The sequence below is a fragment of the Hemitrygon akajei genome, chromosome 16, assembly GCF_048418815.1.
Source record: "Hemitrygon akajei chromosome 16, sHemAka1.3, whole genome shotgun sequence".
Classification (NCBI taxonomy): Eukaryota; Metazoa; Chordata; class Chondrichthyes; order Myliobatiformes; family Dasyatidae; genus Hemitrygon; species Hemitrygon akajei.
The window spans coordinates 32951196-32974777 of NC_133139.1; the positions used below are offsets into that span (position 1 = coordinate 32951196).

The 23582-nt window shown below is 41.8% G+C and overlaps 1 protein-coding gene across 2 annotated transcripts in view; it reads right to left on the bottom strand.

Moving 5' to 3' along the window:
• The window catches only part of marchf2 (membrane-associated ring finger (C3HC4) 2), a 78221-nt gene that overhangs the window by 25557 nt on the left and 29082 nt on the right, over positions 1-23582 (bottom strand). For both annotated transcript variants that reach the window (XM_073068643.1, XM_073068644.1), the window contains exons 2-3: positions 20325-20464; positions 5453-5677 (exon numbers count right to left, since the gene is read on the bottom strand). In XM_073068643.1, coding sequence (XP_072924744.1) covers positions 5453-5628 — 176 coding nt within the window. In that variant the 5' untranslated portion in view covers positions 5629-5677; positions 20325-20464. The remainder of the gene's footprint in view (positions 1-5452; positions 5678-20324; positions 20465-23582) is intronic.

The window sequence follows — 23582 nt, forward strand, 5'->3', positions numbered from 1 at the left end:
TTTTCCAGCCCACTGTCACTCTGATCTATCTGTAAACCGCTGGTACGAGGCCCACAGTAAGCTTAAAGAATCAGAATCAGAATCAGGTTTAATATCACTGGCATATGCCATGAAATTTGATGTTTTATGGTACCAGTACAGTGCAATACATAATAATAGAACATAAATTACAATAAGTATATGTTTCAAAATTAAATTAAATAAGTAGTGCAAAAAGAGAGGGAAAATTAGTGAGGTAGTGTTTATGGATTCATTGTCTATTCAGAAATCTGATGCGAAAGGGAAGAAGCTGTTCCTGAAATGCTGAGTATGTGTCTTTACTGATGGATGCTGCCTTTTCGAGGCATCACCTTTTGAAGGTATCCTCAATGCTGGGGAGGCTAGTGCCCATGATGGAGCTGACTGTTTACAATTTTCTGCAGCTTTTTCCAGTGCTGTGCAATGGCTCCTCCATACCAGACACAGATGCAACCCATTAGAATGCTCTCCACGGTACATCTGTAGAAGTTTGAGAGCATCTTTGGTGACATATCAAATCTCCTCAAACTCCTACTGAAATATAGCAGCTGTCATACCTTCTTTGTAATTGCATCAATATGTTGATCTTCAGAGATGTTGACACCCAGGAACTTGAAACTTTTCACTCTTTCCACTGCTGATCCCTCGATAAGGACTGATGTATGTACCTTCAACTTCCCTTTCCTGAAGTCCACAATTCCTTAGTCTTACTGACACTGAGTGCAAAGTTGTTGTTGTGACAGCACTCAACCAGCTGATCTATCTCACTCTTGTACGCCTCCTCGTCACAATCTGAAATTCTGCCAACAATAGATGTGTCATTGGCAAATTTATAGATAGTGTTTGAGATGTGCCTAGCTATACAATTGTGGGTGTAGAAAGAGTAGAGCAGTGGGCTAAGCAGGCATCCTTAATGCGCACCAATGTCACACAAGGAGGATATGCCATTTCCAATCTGTACAGACTGTGGTCTCCCAGTGAGAAAGTCAACAATCCAGTTGCAAAGAGAGGCACAAGGCTCTGGTTTTGGAGCTTTTTGACTAGAGCTAAAGGTATGATTGTGTTGAGCTATAATCAATAAATAGCAGCCTGATGCACATAGGTATTACTCTTGTCCAGATCCAAGGCAGAATGGAGAGCCATTGAGATTTCATTCACCTATTGTGGTGAAGCAAATTGCAGCAGGTCCATGTCCTTGCTTATGCAGGAGTTGATTCTAGCTATGACCAACCCCTTAAAGCACATCATTACAGTAGATGTAAGTGGCACTAGGCAACAGTAATTGAGACAGCTCACTCTGCTCTTCTTGGGCTTTGGAATGATTGTTGCTCTTTTGAAGTACGTGGGAACCCCTGACTGCAGCACTGAGAGATTAAAGGCATCCTTGAATACTCCCACTGGTTAGTTAGCACAGGTTTTCGGAGTGCTACCAGGTAAACCATCAGGACCTGACACCATGCAAGGGTTCGCCATCTTGAAAGACATTCTGATTTCAATCTCCAAGATGGAGATCACAGAGTCACTAAATACTGTAGGGATTCGTACCTGTGTAGTTTTATTCTCCCTTTCAAAGCGTTCATAAAAGGTGTCGATCTTATCTGGGAGTGAAGCATCACAGCCATTCATGATGTAAAGTTTTGCTTTGTAGGAAGTAATGACCTGCAACCCCTGATAAAGTTAATGTGCATCCAATTCTGTTTCTAACCTCAATCAGAATTTTTTTTGCTCTTAAAATAGCCTTCTGTAGGTTGTACCTGGTCATCTTGTATAGTTCTTGATCACTAGTCATGAATACCACAGATCTGGCCCTCAGCAGATTACAAATCCTGTTTCATCCCTGGCTTTTGGCTTGGGTATGGCCAGTATGTTCTCAAAGCCACATACTCATCCACACAGGTCCTGATGAAGTTGGTGACAACTGTGGCATATTCATTCAGATTTGAAGATGAATCCCTGAATACTGTCCAGTCTACCGACTCAAAGCAGTCCTGTAAGCACTCCTCTGTCTCCCTTGACCATTTGACCATACCTTCTTGGTCCTCATCAACGGTGCTACTATCTCAGCCAGGTGATCAGACTTTCCAAAGTGTGGGCGTGGGATGGCACGATAAGTGTTCTTGACTGTGGTGTAACAGTGGTCAAGTGCGTTGACTCCTCCAGTTCCATTGGTGATATGTTGGTGGTAATTGTTCAGAGACTTCTTCAAGCTGGCCTAGTTAAAATCCTCTTCAGTGATAGGGAAGGCATCAAGATATGCTGTTTCATGGCTGCAGATTACTGTGCTCAGCTCCTCCAGTGCCTGACTGACATTGCCTGAGGTGGAATGTACACTGCTACCAGGATGATGGCAGAAAATTCTCTTGGCAAATAAAAACAATAACATTTAGATGCTCCAGGTCAGACGAGCAGGACTGAGACGGAACCGCCATGTCTGTGTACCACAATGAGTTAATTGTAAAGCATACTTGAGCTCCTCTACTTTTAAAAGACTGAGCTGTCCTGTCTTTGGGAAGAAAGGTGAAGCCATTTGGGTGCAGTGCTGCATCCAAAATGGCGAAGGAAAGCCATGATTCTGTGAAGCAAAGTACACAGCAGTTCCTAATGTCCCTCTGCTATAGTAATCTTGCTCTGAGATCTTCAGTTTTATTTTCCACAGACTGTACATTCGACAGCAGGATAGCTGGAAGCGGAGATCTCAGGCCTTGATGTTTCAATTGTGTCCAGTGCACTGTCCCCACTTCCTTTTTTTTTAAAAAAGGGGAACTGCATTCGTGACACGAGTCTGCTGTATGGGATCTATCGATTTTGAATATTGATAGATTTTTTTTAAAAACTTCTTAAAATGATGCTGCTTACTGAAATACCCATGGCTGTGACTGTAGATTTAAGCTGTAGTAGTCCTAAACGGGAATATCTGATGATTCCCATAGGAACTGCATGCAAACTGTCACAGCACAATCCAACCTTCTGGATTCAGTGTTGAATTCTCCAACCTCCAACACTTTGCATTCTCTGTTGACATCAGAACAGGCTTTCTTTTGCTCCTAGTCATTTCTAATCTTTCCCTGTCCCTGTGTAGAGTGCCCTCTTGCTTCAAAACATCCACCATTGTCCCTGTACCTAAAAAGACCAAGGTAACATATCTGATCGATGGGGTCCTGTCGCACTCACCTCAATAATAAGCAAATGATTTGAGAGGCTGATCAAGGACTACATCTGCAGCATGCTATCACCCACACTGGACCTGCTACAATTCGCCTACCAACACAATCGATTGACAGATGACACAATAGCCACAGCTCTACACACCAGCCTTACACATCTGGAGAAGGATGCTTATGTGAGAATATTGTTCTTGGTCTACAGTTCAACATTCAACACCAGAATTCTCTCCAAACTCAACAAGAAGCTCAGAGACCTTGGCCTTCACCCTTCCTTGTGCAGTTGGATCCTGGACTTCCTGTCAGATTGCTGGCAGGTGGCAAGAGTGGGCTCCCTCACCTCTGTCCGTCTGACCCTTAACATAGGAGCCCCTCAGGGCTGTGTCCTAAACCCCCTCCTTTACTCTCTGTATACCCATGACTGTGTCACCACCCACAGCTCTAATCTGCTGATTACATTTGACGACAATACTACATTGATTGGTCTAATCTCAAATAATAACGAGGCAGCCTACAAAGAAGAAGTTATCACCCTGACGAGGTGGTGTCAAGAAAACAACCTCTCTCCCTCAATGTCGCAAAAACAAAGGAGTTGGTTGTGGACTACAGAAGGAACGGAGACAGGCTAATCCTTATTGACATCAATGGATCTGGGGCTGAGAGGGTGATCAGCTTTAAATTTCTTGGCATACACATCACTGAGGATCTCACATGGTCTGTACATACCGGCTGTGTGGTGAAAAAAGCACATCTCAGACGGTTGAAGAAGTTTGGCATGGGTCACCAAATCCTAAGAACTTTCTACAGGGGCACAATTGAGAGCATCCTCACTAGCTGCATCACTGGGAACTGTACTTCCTTCAATCACAAGGCTGCAGAGAGTGGTGCGGACAGCCCAGCACATCTGTAGATGTGAACTTCCCACTATTCAGGACATCTACAAAGACAGGTGTGTAGAAAGAGCCCAAAGGATCATTGGGGGCCCGAGTCACCCCAAGCACAAATTGTTCCAGCTGCTACCATCCGGGAAACGGTACCGCAACATAAAAACCAAGATCAACAAGCTCTGGGACAGCTTCTTCCACTAGGCCATCAGACTGATTAATTCACACTGACACAATTGTATTTCTATGTTATATTGACAGTCCTGTTGTACATACTATTTATTACAAATTACTATAAATCGCACATTGCACATTTAGACAAAGACATAACAAAGATTTTTACTTCTCATGTATGTGAAGGACGTAAGTCATATATGTCAAACTCAAGGCCTGTGGGCCAAATCCGGCCCGCGGTGGAATTATCTTTGGCCCGTGAGATAATATCTAATTACTATTAAAGCTGGCCCCAGTAATCGAAGCGCCTATGGTGTATGATATAGCTAATGCTGAGTTTATTCAGGTACCAGGTTTTCAGGGTTTTTAGTGTTTATTCGGCAGTCTTGCTCGGCAGTCTTCTTCATAAGAAATGGAATTTGTAAAGTGAAACACTTTGTAGTTATAGCAGAGACTGAGACACATGAGAGCAGGCTGAAAAAACGGAGGCAACGAAAGCTGCGTTCGCACGCGTCCGACTGATCCGGCCCGCATGAAGCTGCATTTTGCTCAATCCGGCCCGTGACCTAAAATGAGTTTGACACCCCTGACGTAAGTAATAAGGTCAATTCATCTATTAATTTTTTACCTCTCTTCATTAACACATACTGACAACAGACTACATTTCTTTGTCACCCTCTGTCCTATTGAAATTCATCCTAACTGCAATCCTAGCCCCACCCAATCACAGAAATTCCCCTTTACTTTTTAATCCTTCATCCAGGTTCCCTGTACGGAGTTGAGACCAGCATAGATCCATGACGATCATTTTGAAGGTGGGACAATCTTGAGGGGCCTGATGGCCTACTCCTGCTCCCATTTTCTCATGTTCTTGTATCTAAAAAACTTTTTAAAAATTTCCTCCCCCATCTCTGAAGAAGGGTCTCCAGTTTGAAACTTAACTCTGTGCCACAGGTGCTGCATGATTTGCTGAGGATGTCTAGCATTTTTTGTTTCTATGACATAGTTGTCCCAGGTTTGCAAAAAAGATCTCTAGCCCACAGACATGTTAATTTGGTCTCCTGGTAAACTGCAGAGAAAAAAGTTTCAGACAGAAAAAGCTGATTTACCTATAAAGCTGCTAAACATAACACTCCCTTTCTGTCATACTGTGAAATAGCAAGAACAAATAGAGAGAAATGTATTCCCATTTTCTGGCGGCGCACATTCACTTACCTCTGTGTACTTAGAGCTTTCACCACAGTTGATAGGAGACGGCCATTTTTTGCTGTCACTTGCGTGATGTATTGAGGCCGACCCACATCGGCTGTTGCTACCGTCTTAGAAAAGGCAGCACTGGCAGCACAGTCACAGAGAGAACCAGGGAGATGACAGCAGTCACCCGTTGTCATGGCAACAATGAATAAATGCCACTAGGGACAGACTCCCACTTTCACACGTCTAAAAAACAAAATTTATAAACCTTGATATTCTAAATTGATTTATCCTAATCGCAAGCCCTATTAGGACTAACGGTGCAGACATTCAATAAAAGATCATAATTACCATCACATCCATGTGTAAAGGTTTCTTGGAAGATGTCTAAGAAGCATTTAAACAGATATATGAACAGACAGGGAATGGAGAGAGATAAACCACATGCAGGCCGATAAGCAATTTAAATTGGCGTCACAGTCAGCACATATATTGTGGGCCTCTGTTCTGTGTTCTATGTACGTATGCTGTCTTTGTTAGATCATGAGTACTAAGAACCCTCACCTTGTCCTGCCTTGAAATATGTCACACTATTGTTTGTGTTAACATTACAATAAATACCACTTAAAAATCCACCTGATCAGTTCTCTTTCAGAGAACACTAAATATCATAAGACAATTTTTTGGAATAAAGGCAGTTGTAAATTTAGCACCAATCAAAAAGATCTTTCAATCATCTAAAATTGATTAGATTAGACAAATGTTCAATAATGGCAATGCAATCATACTGAGTGAATGAAAGGATTTAATCTTCATGTGTACTCGCAATACCAAATTTACAAAAGTAACAGAATGCATGTGTTTTTTAAGAATGGTATGTCCAAGAATCAATGACCAACAGCCATTTTAGATCAGGTATAAGAAACAAGGGGTGGCAGGGTGGAGATATGTCTCTACCAAAGGAGGTGTAAGGCTCTCCCTCCATCCGCTAGCCTGCAGGCCACCCTTGGATAAGGTGTAGCACCTGCTTAGCCCCATAATCAGTGTCACTGAAACCATAGGAGCTGGTGGTAGATGGTCATATGAGCAGCTGGTTATGCGACCTCTGATGCCAGGCAGACAATTTCTGAAGAATATTGATAATGGGTGGGGTCATCCATCTTGTAAAGACACTGCCTAGAAGAAGGCAATGATAAACCACCTCTGTAGAAAAATTAGCCAAGAACAATAATTGTCATAAAAAGACCACAATCAAGACATGGCACATAACAAATGAACAAAGCAAAATATAAACTGCTGGAGGAACTCAGCTCTGGATTCCAGTGTGTCCATTTTAGTTTTAGTATTGTGTTACATGACAGCAATAATTAATCATATTAAAAGAACATTTTAAAATAGGTGATCAGATTTGATAGATCATCAGAAAGTTTTACGAAAATTGTTGTTAAGTCTTGCATCAGACAATTTAAATAGCCATTTACAATACGTTAGTTGCAAGATGGCTTGGGAAATGAGAATAAAAGACAGGACAGGAATAACTGTAAACATCTGACAAGATTCCGCATGGGAGGTCAAGAAGGTTCAGTCACTAGGCACTCAGGATGAGGTAGTAAATTGGATTAGACGTTGGTTGCCTCTCTGACTGGAGGCCCATGAGTAGTGCTGTGCTGCAGGGTCCATTGTTGTTTGTCATCTCTGTCAATGATCTGGATGATAATGTGGTAAACTGGCTCAGCAAATTTGCAGATGACACCAAGATTTGAGGACAGTGAGGAAGGCTATCAAAGCTTGCAGCAGGATCTGGACCAGTTGGAAAAATGGGCTTAAAAATAGCAGATGGAATTCAGTGCAGACGAATGTTTTGCACTTCAGGAGGACAAATCAGGTTAGGACTTGTACATTGAGTGGTAGGGCACTGAGGAGTGTAGTAGAACAGAGGAATCTGGGCATACAGATCTTAATTCCTTAAAAGTGTTGTAGATAGGGTCATAAACAGAGTTTTTGACACATTGGCTATCGTAAGTCTAAGTACTGTACTGAGTACAGGAGTTAGGATGTTATGTTTAAGTGGTATGTTTAACCCTGCTGAGGTTAACAAAGCTTTGGCTGACGACCTTAATACCTTTTACTGTAGATCTGAGAGGGTCCATCTTACACCTGTCCCTCCCCCCTCTTTGGTCTCTCTTCCTGCCTTCCCTCGACCATCAATCACTGCAATCACCTCCCCACCATCTCTGCCCAGCCCCCCTGGATCACAGCTTAGAATCAGCGAAGGAGAAGTATGTCGACTGTTCCAGCGACTTAAGACCCGAAAATCTCCAGGCCCAGATGGGGTCTCCCCCTCCTGTCTACGAGCCTGTGCTGATCAGCTGGCTCCCATCTTCACTCAGCTCTTTAACAGATCTCTGGAGCTGAGTGAGGTTCTGACTTGCTTCAAGCGCTCTACCATCATCCCGGTCCCCAAGAAACCCACCATCACAGGACTGAACGACTACAGACCTGTCGCACTGACATCTGTAGTCATGAAATCCTTTGAACGCTTGGTGTTGAACCACCTGAAGACCCTCACCAGCAGCCTGCTGGATCCCCTGCAGTTTGCCTACCGGGCAAATAGGTCAGTAGGCGATGCAGTCAACCTGGGACTGCACTATATCCTGCAACATCTGGATCGTCCTGGGACCTATGCTCGGATGCTGTTTGTGGATTTCAGTTCGGCGTTTAACACCATCGTCCCTCATACCCTCTGCTCCAAAATCTCACCTTACTGTGCCACCTGACCTCTGCGATTGGATTTACAGCTTCCTGACCAACAGAAGTCAGCAGGTAAGGATGGGACAGGTCACCTCGGATATTCGAATCACCAACACCGGCACCCCCCAGGGGTGTGTCCTCTCTCCACTGCTGTTCTCCCTCTACACCAATGACTGCACCTCCTCTAACCCCTATGTGAAGCTTTTGAAGTTTGCAGACAACACTACCGTCATCGGACTCATCCAGAATAGTGATGAGTCTGCATATCGACAGCAGGTGGACCAACTGGCGCTCTGGTGCAGTCGGAACAATCTGGAGCTGAACACGCTCAAGACAAAGGAGATGATAGTGGATTTCAGGAGACATCCCCCCGCTATGTCTCCCCTCACAGTCCTCAGCAGCCCTGTGTCCACCGTGGAGATCTTTAGGTTCCTGGGAACCATCTCTTAGGATCTGAAGTGGGAGCAGAACATCAGCTCCATCCTGAAGAAGGCCCAGCAGCGTATGTATTTCCTGCGGCTCTTGAGGAAATACGGTCTGCCTCAGGAATTGCTGCTGCAGTTCTACACTGCAGTCATTGAGTCTGTCCTGTACACCTCCATCATTGTGTGGTTTGGAGCCACCACCAAGCAGGATAGAACCAGACTACAGCGCACAGTGAGGACTGCCGAGCGCATTATTGGAGCCTCCCTGCCCTCTATTGTGGACCTGTACTCTTCCAGGTTGAAGAAGAGGGCGGGGAACATCATAAAGGACTCCTCCCATCCTGCGCACGGACTGTTTGATCTGCTTCCGTCTGGTAGGCGCTTCAGATCCCTCCAGACTAAGACTAATAGGCACTGGAGAAGTTTTTTCCCTACTGCGGTCACTTTGCTGAACAGTTAACTGCCGGTTAACTGTCGGCTAACTATTACTTGGATTGCACTACCTGTATCTATAATCTATATTTTCATTTATATTTATCATTATTATTGTTATGAGCAGAGAGACAACATCTGCCGGAAGTAAATTCCTTGTATGTGCATAGTTGGAGTATTGTGTCCAGTTCCGGTCACCTACTGTACCTACAGGAAATATATCACTAACAACACACACAAAATGCTGGAGGAACTCAGTAAGTCAGGCAGCATCTATCAAAATGAATAAACAGTCGATGTTTCAGGCCAAGACACCTAAGATTGAAAGAATGCAGAGAAAATTTACAAGGATGTTGCCTAGAGGATCTGAGTTATAAGAAAAGGTTGAATAGGTTAGGGCTTTATTCACTAGAACACAGAAGAATGAGGGGAGATTTGATTGAGGTATACAAAATTATGAGGGATAAAAATAGGGTAAATGCAAGCAGGCTTTTCCCATTGACATTAGGTGAGACCAGATCTTCAGGTCATGGGTTAAGGGTAAAAGGTAAAATGTTTTAAGGGGAACATTAGGTGGAACTTCTTCACTCAGAGGGTGATGAGTACGTGGAATGAGCTGCCAGCAGAAGTGCTCAATGCAGATTCGATTTCAACATTTAAGAGAAATTTGGAGTAGTACATGGATGAGAGGTGTATGGAGGGCTATGGTCCGGGTACAGGTCGATGAGACTAGGCAGAATAATAGTTCAGCAGAGACTAGATAGGCCAAAGGGCCTGTTTCTGTGCAGTAGTACTCTATGACTATGACACTTTTAAAGAAATTCATCCCAATCTAGACATTATAGGTTTCTGTTTAAATTCATGTATGTTAATTCAATTTCTATCCACAAGCAAGTAGATAGTAATTTGGTTTTATTTCTAACCTTTTATGGCCTACATTTATTACCCTTCCTAACTGCACTCTAATGAAATGCTCTGCTGGCTGATTTTGGCTGGCAGTTATAGTAAGAGTCAACCACATTGGGTGTGGAGCACATATAGGCCAGACAGGGCAAGGTTCACCAAAATCTTCTCCCAAGTGGATCAGTAAACCAGATGGGTTTTTATAGTAGTGCAACAGCTTTATAATTACTATTTCAGACATTGACTTATTTTTGAAAGTCAGATTTTATTTAATGAACTGAATTTAAATTCCATGACTGCGACTGTGGGACTTGAACACATCTCTGGTTCTTTTGATTTCAATTTAGTATTTACAGCTCCACTTCCATCTTCCAACAAATACCACCGGTATGAATGTTTCTTTAGTTCTCCTTTAGCATACATATCTGTTACATTATAAGTTCTTAATGTAATCAGAGGCACAAACTTTGTTTTCAGAAGGATATGGGGTGGGCTATGATTATCTGTTAAGCTTAGGGAGAAAAAAAAATGTGCGCATATGATACTGATCCTCAGAGTACCTTATGTGGCCCTCATGACGTGACTGGAAAGTACAGAGTACGTGGCTGATTTACTAATTATTTCAACATCTGTGTCGAGATATGAACACACACACACTGACAAAACAGGAATGAGTCAAGATTGCCAATGATTACTCACTGGCCTAAGAATTCAATCGTATTGCTAATTCAACCAGGCACTTCCCAGTATGAGCTGATGTTTCCAACAATGAATGTGCAGCCAAAAGATGTTAATCCTCATTTTTAAGCATTGCTGAATGCAATCAGTGACCTTTATCCAAAGCTTACCAGCTGTTGACCACTCACAAAACAAGTGTTATTAATGCTGCTTTCTATAAAATATAAAAGGGCAACTCTTTTCTGCACTCTGCTTCAGCTCACTTTGCAACCTGGATGCTCATTCTAAGATCTATTACCAATCATCACTGGTTTTCCAATGCCAGTTCAGAATCTTGGATCTCCATACTGAATGTTTGCATGGTTCCCTGGTAACTTTATTTCAAAGCTTGGAAATGGACTGCAGAAACCAGAGGGATTACGTGCAGTACTCTGCAATAGTCTTATGCACCCTAGATTTTTTAAATATTGTTTCAGAATCAGAATCAGGTTTATTATCACCGGCATGTGTCGTGAAATTTGATAACTTAGCAGCAGCTCAATGCAATACACAATATAGAAGGGGGGGGGGATTAATTAATTAATTACAGTGTATGTATATTGAATAGATTAAAAATTGTGCAAAAAACAGTATATTTTTTAAAAAGTGAGGTAGTGTTGAAGGATTCAATTTCCATTTAGGAATCAGATGGCAAAGGGGAAGAAGCTGTTCCTGAATTGCTGAATATGTGCCTTCAGGCTTCTGTACCTCCTACCTGATGGCAACAGTGAGAAAATGGCATGCCCTGGGTGCTGGAAGTCCTTAATAATGGAAGCTGCCTTTCTGAGTCACCGCTCCTTGAAGATGTTCTGGGTACTTTGTAGGCTCGTACCCAAGATGGAGCCAACTAGCCTCTGCAGTTTCTTTCAGTCCTTTGCAGTAGCCCCCCCATAACAGACAGAGATGCAGCCTGTCAGAATGCTCTCCACAGCACAACTATAGAAGTTTTTGAGTGTATTTGTTGACATACCAAATCTCTTCAAACTCCTAATGAAGTATAGTTGCTGTCTTGCTTTCTTTATAACTGCATTGATATGTTGGGACCAGGTTAGGTCCTCAGAGATCTTGACACCCAGGAACTTGAAGCTGCTCACTCTCTCCACTTCTGATCCCACTATGAGGATTGGTATGTGTTCCTTCGTCTTACCCTTCCTGAAGTCCACAATCAGCTCTTTTGCCTTACTGACGTTGAGTGCCAGGTTGTTGCTATGACACCACTCCACTAGTTGGCATATCTCGTTCCTGGGTATGCCCTCTTGTCACCATCTGAGATTCCACCAACAATGGTTGTATCATCAGCAGATTTATAGATGGTATTTGAGCTATGCCTAGCCACACAGTCATGGGTGTAGAGAGAGTAGAGCAGTGGAGTAAGCACACACCCCTGAGGTGTACCAGTGTTGATTGTCAGTGACGAGGAGATATTATCACCAATCCACTCAGATTGTGGTCTTTGGTTAGGAAACTGAGGATCCAATTGCAGAGGGAGGTACAGAGGCCCAGGTTCTGTAACTTCTCAATCAGGATTGTGGGAATGATGGTATTAAATGCTGAACTACAGTCGATGAACACCATCCTGACGTAGGTATTTGTGTTGTCCAGCTGATCCAAAACCGTGTGAAGAGCCATTGAGACTGCATCTGCCGTTGATAGGCAAATTGCAATGGGTCAAATGGTATGGCCTCTACAGAGTCCTGATCTCAACATCATCAGGGCTGTCTGGGATTACCCGGAGAGACAGAAGCAAAGCAAGACAGCCTAAGTCTGCAATAGAACTGTGGCATGTTCTCCAAGATGCTCAAGACAACCTAGCAGTCAATTTTCTTATAAAACTGCATGACACTGTACCTAAGAGAATTGATGCAGTTTTAAAGGCAAAGTGTGGTCATACTAAATATTGAGTTTTAGGTTTTCATTTGTCACTGCTCTTTATAGTAACTTCTTTGATATTTAGAAACTTTTCATTTCATTATTTTTGGAAGCATCTTTGCTTTACAGAATTTTCTTGCATGTACCTAAGATTTTTGACAATACTGTACAAGAGTAGAACTGTGAGGAAGGAAGTATAGAAGGGCTAACTGCTGCACATCTTATCCTATAGAGAGTTCTTTAAGGGAACCACTATCCAATCTCAATTACATCCAACCCCCACCCCCCCAAGGATAGTCCACAGAAATCAAACTTTACCAAAATAGTTTCTGACGGAATTTGCAACCTTCTGTGGGTTCAACTACAGGCTGGATTTTGCAAGTCAAGATCAAGGTCACTGAGACACATACTTCCATAGTTTCAGAATTTAACAGAGCAGGCTGTCAATCCCTTATGCCTACGTTACTATTCAATAAGATCATGGCCCATCCTTTACCCTATGCCACTTTCTTGATCTAGTTCCGTATCTTTCAACTCCTTTAATACCCAATGTACTCACATCAGAGCCTCCACAGTCTTTGAAAACATTGAGATACAGGTTACCGGATTCTGATGATTTATCGGCTTTCAGTATCATTTCCCTCTAGACCTCCTGTATAACATCGGACAACAAAGATCTTGCTTCCTGAATACTTATGGACATATCTTATGGATTTTGGGCTGCGGATTATGAAAATTGCCATGAAGTTTCCCGATCATGCACCAATTTTTGAAATCACCTATATTTGTTATTTCAATTCATAATTCAAGTCAATTAAAATGTTGTCCACAATGTAAGCTGGAAAGTTTTCTGTCTTGCCCAAGAGCAGCTGGACATACTGAGGTAGGGCAGATGTTGCATGGCAGGGCAGGTTTTAGAAAGGCTATTAATTTCCTTAAAGGATTTTGATATATGATGTATGCATCTTTGCTCTCCAGGTGTTTCAGTTAATGACAATGTGGGGAGAATAAACATGGGACTAATTTTAGTGGCAATGTGTGGTTGATGGTCAGATTGAACTTGATGTACCAGACATATTTCTGTGCTGTGTCTCGATCATTTTGTTGATCATTTTCGTCTTAGCTGCATACAAAAGCCTTTTCAGTCTGTTTTCATGCTTCCTGCAACATTATCTGTCCTGATTGAATTTATTTAAATTTTACATCCATCCCACAATGTGAGAGCAAAAATCTTTGCGTTATGACTCCAACGCAATGTACAGATATGTGAATTTACAAGTCCAATGGCTTGTAAAAAGAAGCCTGTTGGTCCTGGCTTTAATGCTATGGTACTGTTTGCCAGACAGAAACAGCTGAAACAATCTAGGTTGGGGGTGACTGGTGTCCTCGATGATCTTCCAGGCCTTCTTTAAGCACCTGTTGCTGTAAATGTCCTCAGTGGAGGGAAGTTCACATCCACAGATGCACTGGGTTGTCTGTACCGCTCTCTACAGCGCCCAGTGATCAAGACTGATGTAGTTCCCGTACAAGGTGGTGATACAGGCAGTCAGGATACTCCCAAAGGTGCCCCTGTAGAAGGTCTTGAGAATTTGAGGGCTCATGCCGAACCTCTTCAGTCACCTGAAGTGGAAAAGATGCTGTTGTGCTTTTTTTGCCACACAGCTGGTGTGTATAGTCTAGGTAAGATCTTCAGTGATGTCTACACCAAGGAACTTGAAACTACTCACCCTCTCAAATGCAGTCCTATTGATGTTGAGTCTATCTCCATTCCTCCTGTAATCCACAATCAGCTCCTTTGTTTTAAGTGTTGACTGCTTATTCATTTCCATAGATGCTACCTGACCTGCTGAGTTCCTCCAGCTTTTTGTGTGTGTTGCACATTACTGTTATATTCTAGTTACCCTTTTCTTGGTCATTCCTTGCAGAATTCTGTAACTTTCAAGTCTTCAAGTGTATGGCACTTCTTGGTTACACTATGCCACTATCTTTAACTCTTCGTTAGATAACTGAACACTTTTTCCATTCTGTTTGAGGGAATATGTAGCTGTTGCAAACTACAGTATATGTTAATTATTTAAGTGTTAGCCATTGCTTGTTTAGTGTTACACCTTTTAATAATTGCCTAATCTATGAGTCAATTCATATCTCATTTCATTGTAGCTTGAATTATTTAGATTTAAGATTGAATTAACTCCCTTCTAGTCCCAATAATATAAAATTTTATATCAAATTATCAGTCATCCCTAAAGGCCTCTTAATTACAAAAAACATTAATTAATCCTTACTCAATGTATAACCATAGATCAAAAAGGCCTATTTCTCATTTGATTTCTCAACATAATGATTTGGAAAACTATCTATTATAAATCGAGGAATTTGTTCTTCAGACTATCACAGCTAATATCCCAGCTTAGATGTAGATTAAAGTCCCCCACTATTACAGTGTTATTCTTGTTAATATGCTCAATTCTCTTAGTGATACTACCTAATAATTCTCATCACTGTATTCTGCCCATGCTTATCTTAGCTTCACTTACCCTAATCCCAGATCTTGATTTTCGAGGTAGGATCCTATCTAGTGCTTTTATTCCATGCTTTTATAACAGATGTAATCAATTCTCATTTTCCATTTGCAAATCTTTGCAAAAATTTAAATACCTTGGAGTAATTAATTCCAGCCTTGGTCACTAGGCAGCCATATCTTTGTAATTTCTCATAACTTCTATATATACAATTCAATTGTCTATTATGAATGGTATGTGCATTTAGATAAAAAGCCTTCACTTGTGTCATTATTTTTCACTGTTTACCTAGAGTTCTAACTTTACATGTTATATTCTTTCCTTTCACACTGGTTCTCTCTATCCATTTTGCTGCCAGCATAATCACCTTATCATTTCTTTTTGACTTTCTACTTCAGGTCTTGCATGAACATGAACCCCAAATTTAACTACTTAGAATAATGCCTTGCTAATGATTTGAATTATTAGATTTGCTGCAACTCAGTTGATCTGAAGAATGCCCTAATCGGCTCTATTCCAACCGCTTTGGCAGTTCCCCAGGTCCACAGTGTTCCATGAAAAGAGAAACATTTCTCCCACTCTAACCTTTGAGCCAAGTATTCAATACTCTAACCTCACTGCCTCTGTCAGTTTGACTATATCTCGGGTAGTAATCCAGTTTTTCTGCATTTTAATTGGACCCAGGATTTTTCATTTCCTTCAGCAAAACCACCTCCTTCATCCTACCTATTTTGCTGATTCCCACATGGACCAGGAAACTTCTTTCCTACTTCTTTCCTTCTCCTATTCTTCTCATACACTTTAGTTTGTTTCTGAAAGGAAAGAGTAAAATATACTTTCCTCTCCTGCTCCATGTTTTTCTCCAGCTTCAAGGTCTAGTCCTTACTCCTGACAATACAGCAAGCAATACAGCCTTTGGGACTCACATTAGAGCTATAGAGATTATCTATCCTCTTAATTATATTATCCCCTCTCACTACAACATTCTTTTTTATTCCCCCTACCTTACTCAAACTCTAAGGAGTCCCTGTTCTTGTTCCAAAGCTTATAAAAACTTACTCACATTGGCCCTGACGTCACACATCATGAAGAGCCTAGAGAGGCTGATCCTGCCTTATCTCTGACCCCTGGTCATATCAGCTGTCAATCCTCTGCAGTTTGCCTACCAGGAGCACACTGAAGTTGATGATGTTATCATCTATCTGCTAAACAGAGTTTACTCCAATTTGGATAAGCAGGGCAGCACTGTGTGGATCATGGTTTTTGATTTCTCAAGTGCCTTCAATACCATACAGCCCTCGTTGCTGGGGGAGAAGCTCCGATCATTGCAGGTTGGCACTCCCATTGTATCCTGGATAATGGAGAACCTGACTGGCAGACCACAGTTGTGCAGCTTCAGAGCTGTGTGTCAGACATGGTTATAGCAGGACTAGAGCCCCATAGGGGACTGTATTTACCCTGTATACCTCAGACTTCAGATACAACAGTGAGTCATGTCATCTGCAGAAATTCTCCAATGACTCGGCAATAGTTGGATGTATAAAGGGAGGACAGAAGGATGAACACAAGGCTCTGGTGGAGGACTTTGTCGAATGGTGCAAGCTGAATCATCTGCAGCTCAACATCAGTTAAGACAAAGGAGATGGTGATAGACTTTAGGAAGACCAAGGCTATTGATGGTGATGACGTAGATGTGGTGAGGACCTACAAGTACCTGGTGATGCACCTGGACAACAGACTTCAGTGGAGCACCAATTCAGAGATTGTGTACAAGAAGGGCCAGAGTCGCCTCTACTTCCTGAGGAGACTGAGGTCCTTTGGAGTATGCAGGCCTCTCCCTCACATGTTCTACCAGTCTGCTGTCTGATAAGAGAGTGGACCATGGGAGAAAGGGAAGGAGGAGGGCACCAGGGGTATTTTGATAATTTAATAAAATCTGGGTGGTAGCTAGCATTTCAGAAGTGTAGCCAGGTTCAATTTCAATATTAAAGTGAAAGCCAATGAAATATACACAACTTGTGCATCTCAATAGAGATGTATAAATTGACACCTCTCTTTTAGAAGTAGAATTAACTGTACAATGATCAGAGGTTAATCAGAGGCCGAGGTTATCATTTCAGAGGACCTGTCCTGGGCCCAGCTCGCAAGTGCAAATACAAAGAAAGCACAGTAGTGCCTCTACTTTGACAAACTTCTATAGATGAGTGGTAGAGACTATATTGACTGACTATATCATGGACTAGTATAGAAACACCAATGCCCTTGAATGGAAAATCCTACAGAAAGTAGTGAATACAGCCCAGTCCATAAAGGTTAAACCCCTCCCCACCATTAAACATATCTACACAGAGAGCTGTCGCAGTTAAGCAGCATTCATCATTAGGGACCACCACCACCCAGGTTATGCTCTCTTCTTGTTGATTTCATCAGGAAGAAGGTACAGGAGCTGCAGGATTCATACTACCCAGGTTCAAGAACAGTTATTTCCACTCAACCATTGGGCTCCTGAACCAGAGGAAGTAACTTCACTCAACTTCACTTGCCCAACACAGAACTGTTCTCACAACCTATGGACTCACTTTCAGGCACTCTTCATCTGATGTTCTCAATATTTATTGGTCATTTATTTATTATTAATATTATTACTTTTTCTTTCTTTCTGTAATTGCAGTTTGTTGTCTTTTGCACACTGGTTGTCCGCCCTGTTGGCGTGGTCTTTCATTGATTCTACTATGGTTATTGGATTTATTGAGTATGCCTACAAGAAAATGAATTACAGGGTTGTATCTTGTGATGTATATGCGTTTTGATAATAAATTTACTTTGAACTTTATCAATCTGAAATTAGTTATTAATCACTAATTAGATCAACTAATTAGTTATTAATCACTATCTGCACTGAATCAGCAAATTCCAGATGTTCATACTATTTACTGAAACACTGTGGATTAGGCCATCAGTCAATCAGATCAACTGTTTATTTGGGACAACTCTTAAAAAACAAAAACTAGTCAGGATTTCCTTCATTTATTTGGGGCACAATGCAGCTTACTTGGGATAGTAGACTGTACCAAACAGCATCTAACTATTGTCAGTCATGTGCACTTGTGTGGCCATTAGACACTACACTGTACTTTAAGCAGTTTTTAAAGAGCGTCAGTTGCATGTGCTTGTGTTCAAAACACAGTGATTTTTGTCATTGATAGTTGGTGAGAAATATGCAGTAAAACGATATGGAACTGTTTTGCTCACTGAGGCTTCAAGTATTTAGGCTTGGAGACGTCAGGCACAGCCAGGAGTGAAAATGAAACAATTTCGTTATTTCCACAAGTTAGGAACTACAAAGAATTTGAGGGTATCGACAATCATCTTGAATTTTACAATGAAAATGGAGATTTGGAGGCTGCAGTCATCAGTATCTTTGTGCACTAAGTACACTAAGTTTCTGCACTGATTTTGATCGTTTACACACAAAAGATCACAGTAGCATTCACCAGATTAATTCCTCTGTCGACAACTAAAACACAGTTTTATAGTACTGGAGAGGTATTGGTAGTGTTGTAATTTGTCCTATATTTAATTTAAATACATAAATTGTTCCTCAGTTATATGGTAGTTTGTCTTAGTACTTTTTTTTAGCTCTTTTCATCAAACTTCAGCTAATTGGGGCAGCCATTTAATTGGGCGAAAATATACTGGTCCTGATGTGTTCCAATTAACCAAAATTCACTGTATTGGATTTTCTTTCAGATGTTGTATTTCTTTGCTTGTACTTGAGAAGCAGCCATAGAAGTATTTTATTTCAAGACAGGCAGGCGAGGGAAATAAAAGCATTAGCTTGAATTCATCAAAGCTGTGCTGTTAATGGTCTGCTGATGTGAAGGCATAACCTTTGCTGACATCCATTTTCGAAGGAAGAGGTCTTGAGGATGAAACTACTGCAATTACTAATGAATGTTAGTTCTAAGTTGCTATCTTGTTTCAACAGTAAGTGGCTCTGCAAATAGGATACGAAACTCTATGACATGATTCTACCCCTTCAAATAGAATGGCAGTGTTAAATGTCAAGTATCTTTTGCTTATGTAGAACACACACTGAATTATCAACATGCAAAAAATGTATGACCATCTAAGAGGAAATTCAACAAAGGACAGTGGTCATGGTGTACATGAACTTTCTTCTGCTGTCAATGCAATTAACTTTCTGTACTTTGAAATAATAAGAGGCAACAAGGCTTTTTCCAAATACTGAGCTTCATAAAGACAACAACCACAGAACTACTTCCAAAGTTATTCATCCTCTGTAATGATAGATGCAAATACATTGGCATTTAATCTGTGATGTCTCTGGCTGTTGAAAGTCTGATTCTGGAGTTTCAGAATATAACAACAATTGCTGTTTAATATATCAGTTCATCTATTCTGATTGTGGTACCTCATTGCTCTGCACAAAATTTCATGACACACAGAATTAAGCTATTACAAAACTACTTTATTCAGCATTAAAAATAAAAATTGAAGTTCTAAAATCATGAAACTGATAACATTTAAAATGAAATTGAAAGCAGAATTGATACAATATTTACTATACTGGTTCCTATTTATAAAAAAACACTTCAGTGTGCTTTGCCATGTTACCTCAATCTCTACAGCTAGTGCCAGGCTGCACACTTTCCATGCTAGGGGATGCAAAACTATATGCTGAACACCCAAAATTAGCTCATTCCCTGGAAGGGCTAGCTTCTACTTCCTGTGTTCTACCAGGAATGGCTATAGCAGAAGTGGCGAACATGCTCAAGATAGCACACACGAAAAGTTTGTTGACACATGACATGCATTCCCACCACTAGATTCATTAAACCCCATCCATAATAAAAAAGATAAATAATCATCATCTTTACTGCCAAATGAAGCAGCAAATTATTATTCATTACCTGAGAGCAATGAGGTATTTTCACATCACACCGGCTTGGGGCCAGCTAGATAGTTGATAGAGCACGTGACAAGTTAACCTTTCTAAAAGGTTCCCATGCCTGGTATAGAAGTGAACTTACACTACAGATTAGAATTGACCTTCTCCAGGTTGCACCTGACCTCCTATGAAAGTGATGGCTTTCTCCATGTTCTTAGTAATCATAAACATTCGCTCTGACAGGCTGGAAAATGTCTAAGCCTTTCACTGTACAGCCTTTATCTGTAATTCCCTGTATTCCTGCTGAAAAAAATTGACTGCCAAACCATGTTCTGCCCTCATGTTATCGGAGTTGCACTTACCGGGGATAGAAGTAATGTACAGGGTGTCCTTCTGCCCCCACATCATCCACAGACGCATCATCTTTAAACTCCTGCTCTTCCACAGCAATTATTTCTTATTGTCATGCAGGAGGTGATCTTCTCTCTAAGGAGCTGCAATGCTAAGGACAGAAATAAAGAGCATATTAATAATGACTATATATACCTTTTGCAGAATACAGTACTGTGTGACAGCTCACGTGCAGAATCTTTTGGAATTAGATTTTAACAAGGAAATGAGTGGTGTTTAAGAATAATAAGATACTTGCATACCACAAATATTGTGTTCCCCTCAGGGGACCCTAGCATTATCAGATTTAACTGCCCAATACCCATCAGGCAAAGGACCTTCTCCTCCTGTGTCTGAGCCCAAGAGGATCCCCTGCTCTCTAGAAGTGACTATTCCTTGCAATCCTGGCATGTTTGGCTGTTTGTGAGTGCAGGAAGATGTCTCAGTATGGTCATTTGAGATTGTTATAGCGTGGCGAGTGGGGGGAGGGGGGAGAAGAGGAGGCAGTGGAATTTGTGAAGGGAAAGAAATATCCTTATGTGACTGTCAATTGTGTGGAGGGGTCAGAAATGGTGCTGAGTGGCTATGGCATTGTAGAAAGTACCACATCTAAGTAGTGAACATATTGGCTTTGTGAGAGAAGCCAGAGAGTGGTCATAGAGGGTTGACTCTGACTGGAGACCTGTGACTAGTAGTGTGCCACTAGTATCGGTGCTGGGTCCTTTGTTGTTTGCCATCTACATCAATGTTGGTAATATGTTTAACTGGATCAGCAAATGTGCAGATGATACCAAGACTGGGGGTATAGTGGACAGTGAGGAAGGCTATCATGGCTTGCAGCGAAATCTGCATCAGCTGGAGAAATGGGCTGAAAAATGGCAGATGGAATTTAATAAAAACAAGTGCGAAGGTCTTGTACTTTGGTAGGACCAGCCAGGGTAGGTCAAGTGACACAAAGGTTGGGGGTGTTGTGGTTAGGCTGGAGGGTTGTCAGAGGTTACTGTGGAACATCGATAGAATGCAGAACTGGGCTGAGAAGTGGCAGATGGAGTTCAACACAGATAAGTGTGAAGTGGTTCATTTTGGTAGGTCCAATTTGAAGACAGAATATAATATAAATGGTAAGACTCTTGGCAGTGTGGAGGATCTGAGAGATCTTGGGGTTTGTTTTGATAGGACACTCAAAGCTGCTGAGCAGGTTGACAAGACGGCATATGGTGTGTTGGCATTCACCAACCATGGGATTGATTTCAAAGGCTGTGAGGTATTGTTGCGGCTATATAAGACCTTGGTCAGACCCCACTTGGAGAACTGGGTTCAGTTCTGGTCACCTCACTACAGGAAAGATGTGGATACCTTAGGGAGAGTGCAGAAGAGATTTACAAGGATGTTGCCTGGATTGGAGAGCATACCTTACGAGAATAGATTGAGTGAACTTGGCCTTTTCCTCTTGGAGCGAAGGAGGATGAGAGGTGATCTAACAGAGGTGTATAAGTTGAAGAAGGGTATTGATCATATAGACAGCCAGAGGCTTTTTCCTAGGGCTGAAATGGCTAAAATGAGGGGTCATAGTTTTATGGTGCTTGGAAAAGGGTACCAAGGGGATATCAGGGGTAAGTTTTTCCACACAGAGTGGTGGGTGCATGGGATGTGCTGACAGTGGTGGTGGTGGAAGCAGATACGAAAGGGTCTTTTAAGAGCCTCTTAGATAGGTATATAGAGGGCTATGCGCTAGGGAAATTCTAGGCAGAGTACAGGTCTGGTCGGCACAACATTGTGGGCCAAAGGGCCTGAAATGTGCTGTAAATTTCTATGTTTTATGTCTTACACGGTGATCGGTAGGGCACTGAGGAATAAGGTAGGTCAAAGGGATCTGAGTACAGAAGATGGGATGTTATGTTGAAGTTGTACAAGATGTTGGTGAGGCCTAATTTGGAGTATTGTGTGCAATTTAGTCTCCTAACTACAGGAAAGATATAAACAGGGTTGAAAGAGTACAGAGAAAACTTACAAGGGTGTTGCCAGGTTTGGAGGACCTGAGTTATAAGGAAAGATTGAATAGGTTCTGGCTGTATTCTTTAGAACGTAAAAGATTGAGAGGATACTTGATAGAGGTATACAAGATTATGAGGGGTATAGACAGGGTAAATGCAAGCAGGCTTTTTCCACTGAGGTTGGGTGGGACTACAACCAGAGGGCATCATTTAAGGGTGAAAGGTGAGAAGTTTAAAGGGAACATGAGGGGAAACTTCTTCAATCAGAGGTTCGAGAGAGTGTGGAATGAGCTGCCAGCAGAAATAGTCCATACGAGCTCAATTTCAACATTTAAGAGAAGCTTGATAGTAGTGATATGCAGGGCAATGGTCCCAGTGCAGATCATTGGGAGTAGACAGTTTAAATGGTTATTGGCATGAACTAGATGGGCTGAAGGGCCTGTTTCTGTTCTCTACTTCTCTATGACTAAGTGTTCAGCTCTTACCTTTATATCTCTAAGGCACAGGTTCTCAACCTGGGGTTGATGGACCCCTCAGTTAATGGCAGGGGCCCACGGCATAAAAAAGGTTGGGAACCCCTCCTTTAAGGCCATAACACTCTTTCTGCATTGCTCAGTATTTCAGTCCTGGAGAAAAACTCAGATGGTGCTCCTGACTATAAGACTCGATGATTTTCTGGCACTCCTGGCTAAGAGAACCTCTCTCCTGCTGACCTCCTCCACTAGAATCTTCTGTTTGCAATACATGAAGAGGAAGAAAAAGTGCTCCCTTGCCTCTCCTGTCGTTTCGCACAGAAGACTAATTACAGTATTTTTTTCTTGTGTGGTGTACACAAATTGCACAGGCTCCTTTAAGGGCTGAAGTTCTAGCTGAGTGGCTAAGTGCCAACAGCTGTACAAAATTCAATGCACCTTTTCTTATGGACTCATCACATTCCATAAAAGGAAAAACTTGGAAAAACAGAATGACTCCTCTGTTGCACTGAGCCAAAAGCTGAAAACATTTGGGAGCAAATGTAATTCTAGGCCAGTCTGAGTTAGTTAAATTGCACCAGCATCCTGACACATGGCCGAGAATCCCCAGTGTTTTTCTCCCCTCAAAAGGAGACTGTGCGCATCTGCATCAGGCAAGTAGAAACTCTGCATGCATTTCTCTGCATCCTGATTTGGCTCTGCTTCAACCTGATCATAACATTTGACCATAAAAACCACAAGTCTTGCATTCTAATCAGATGTA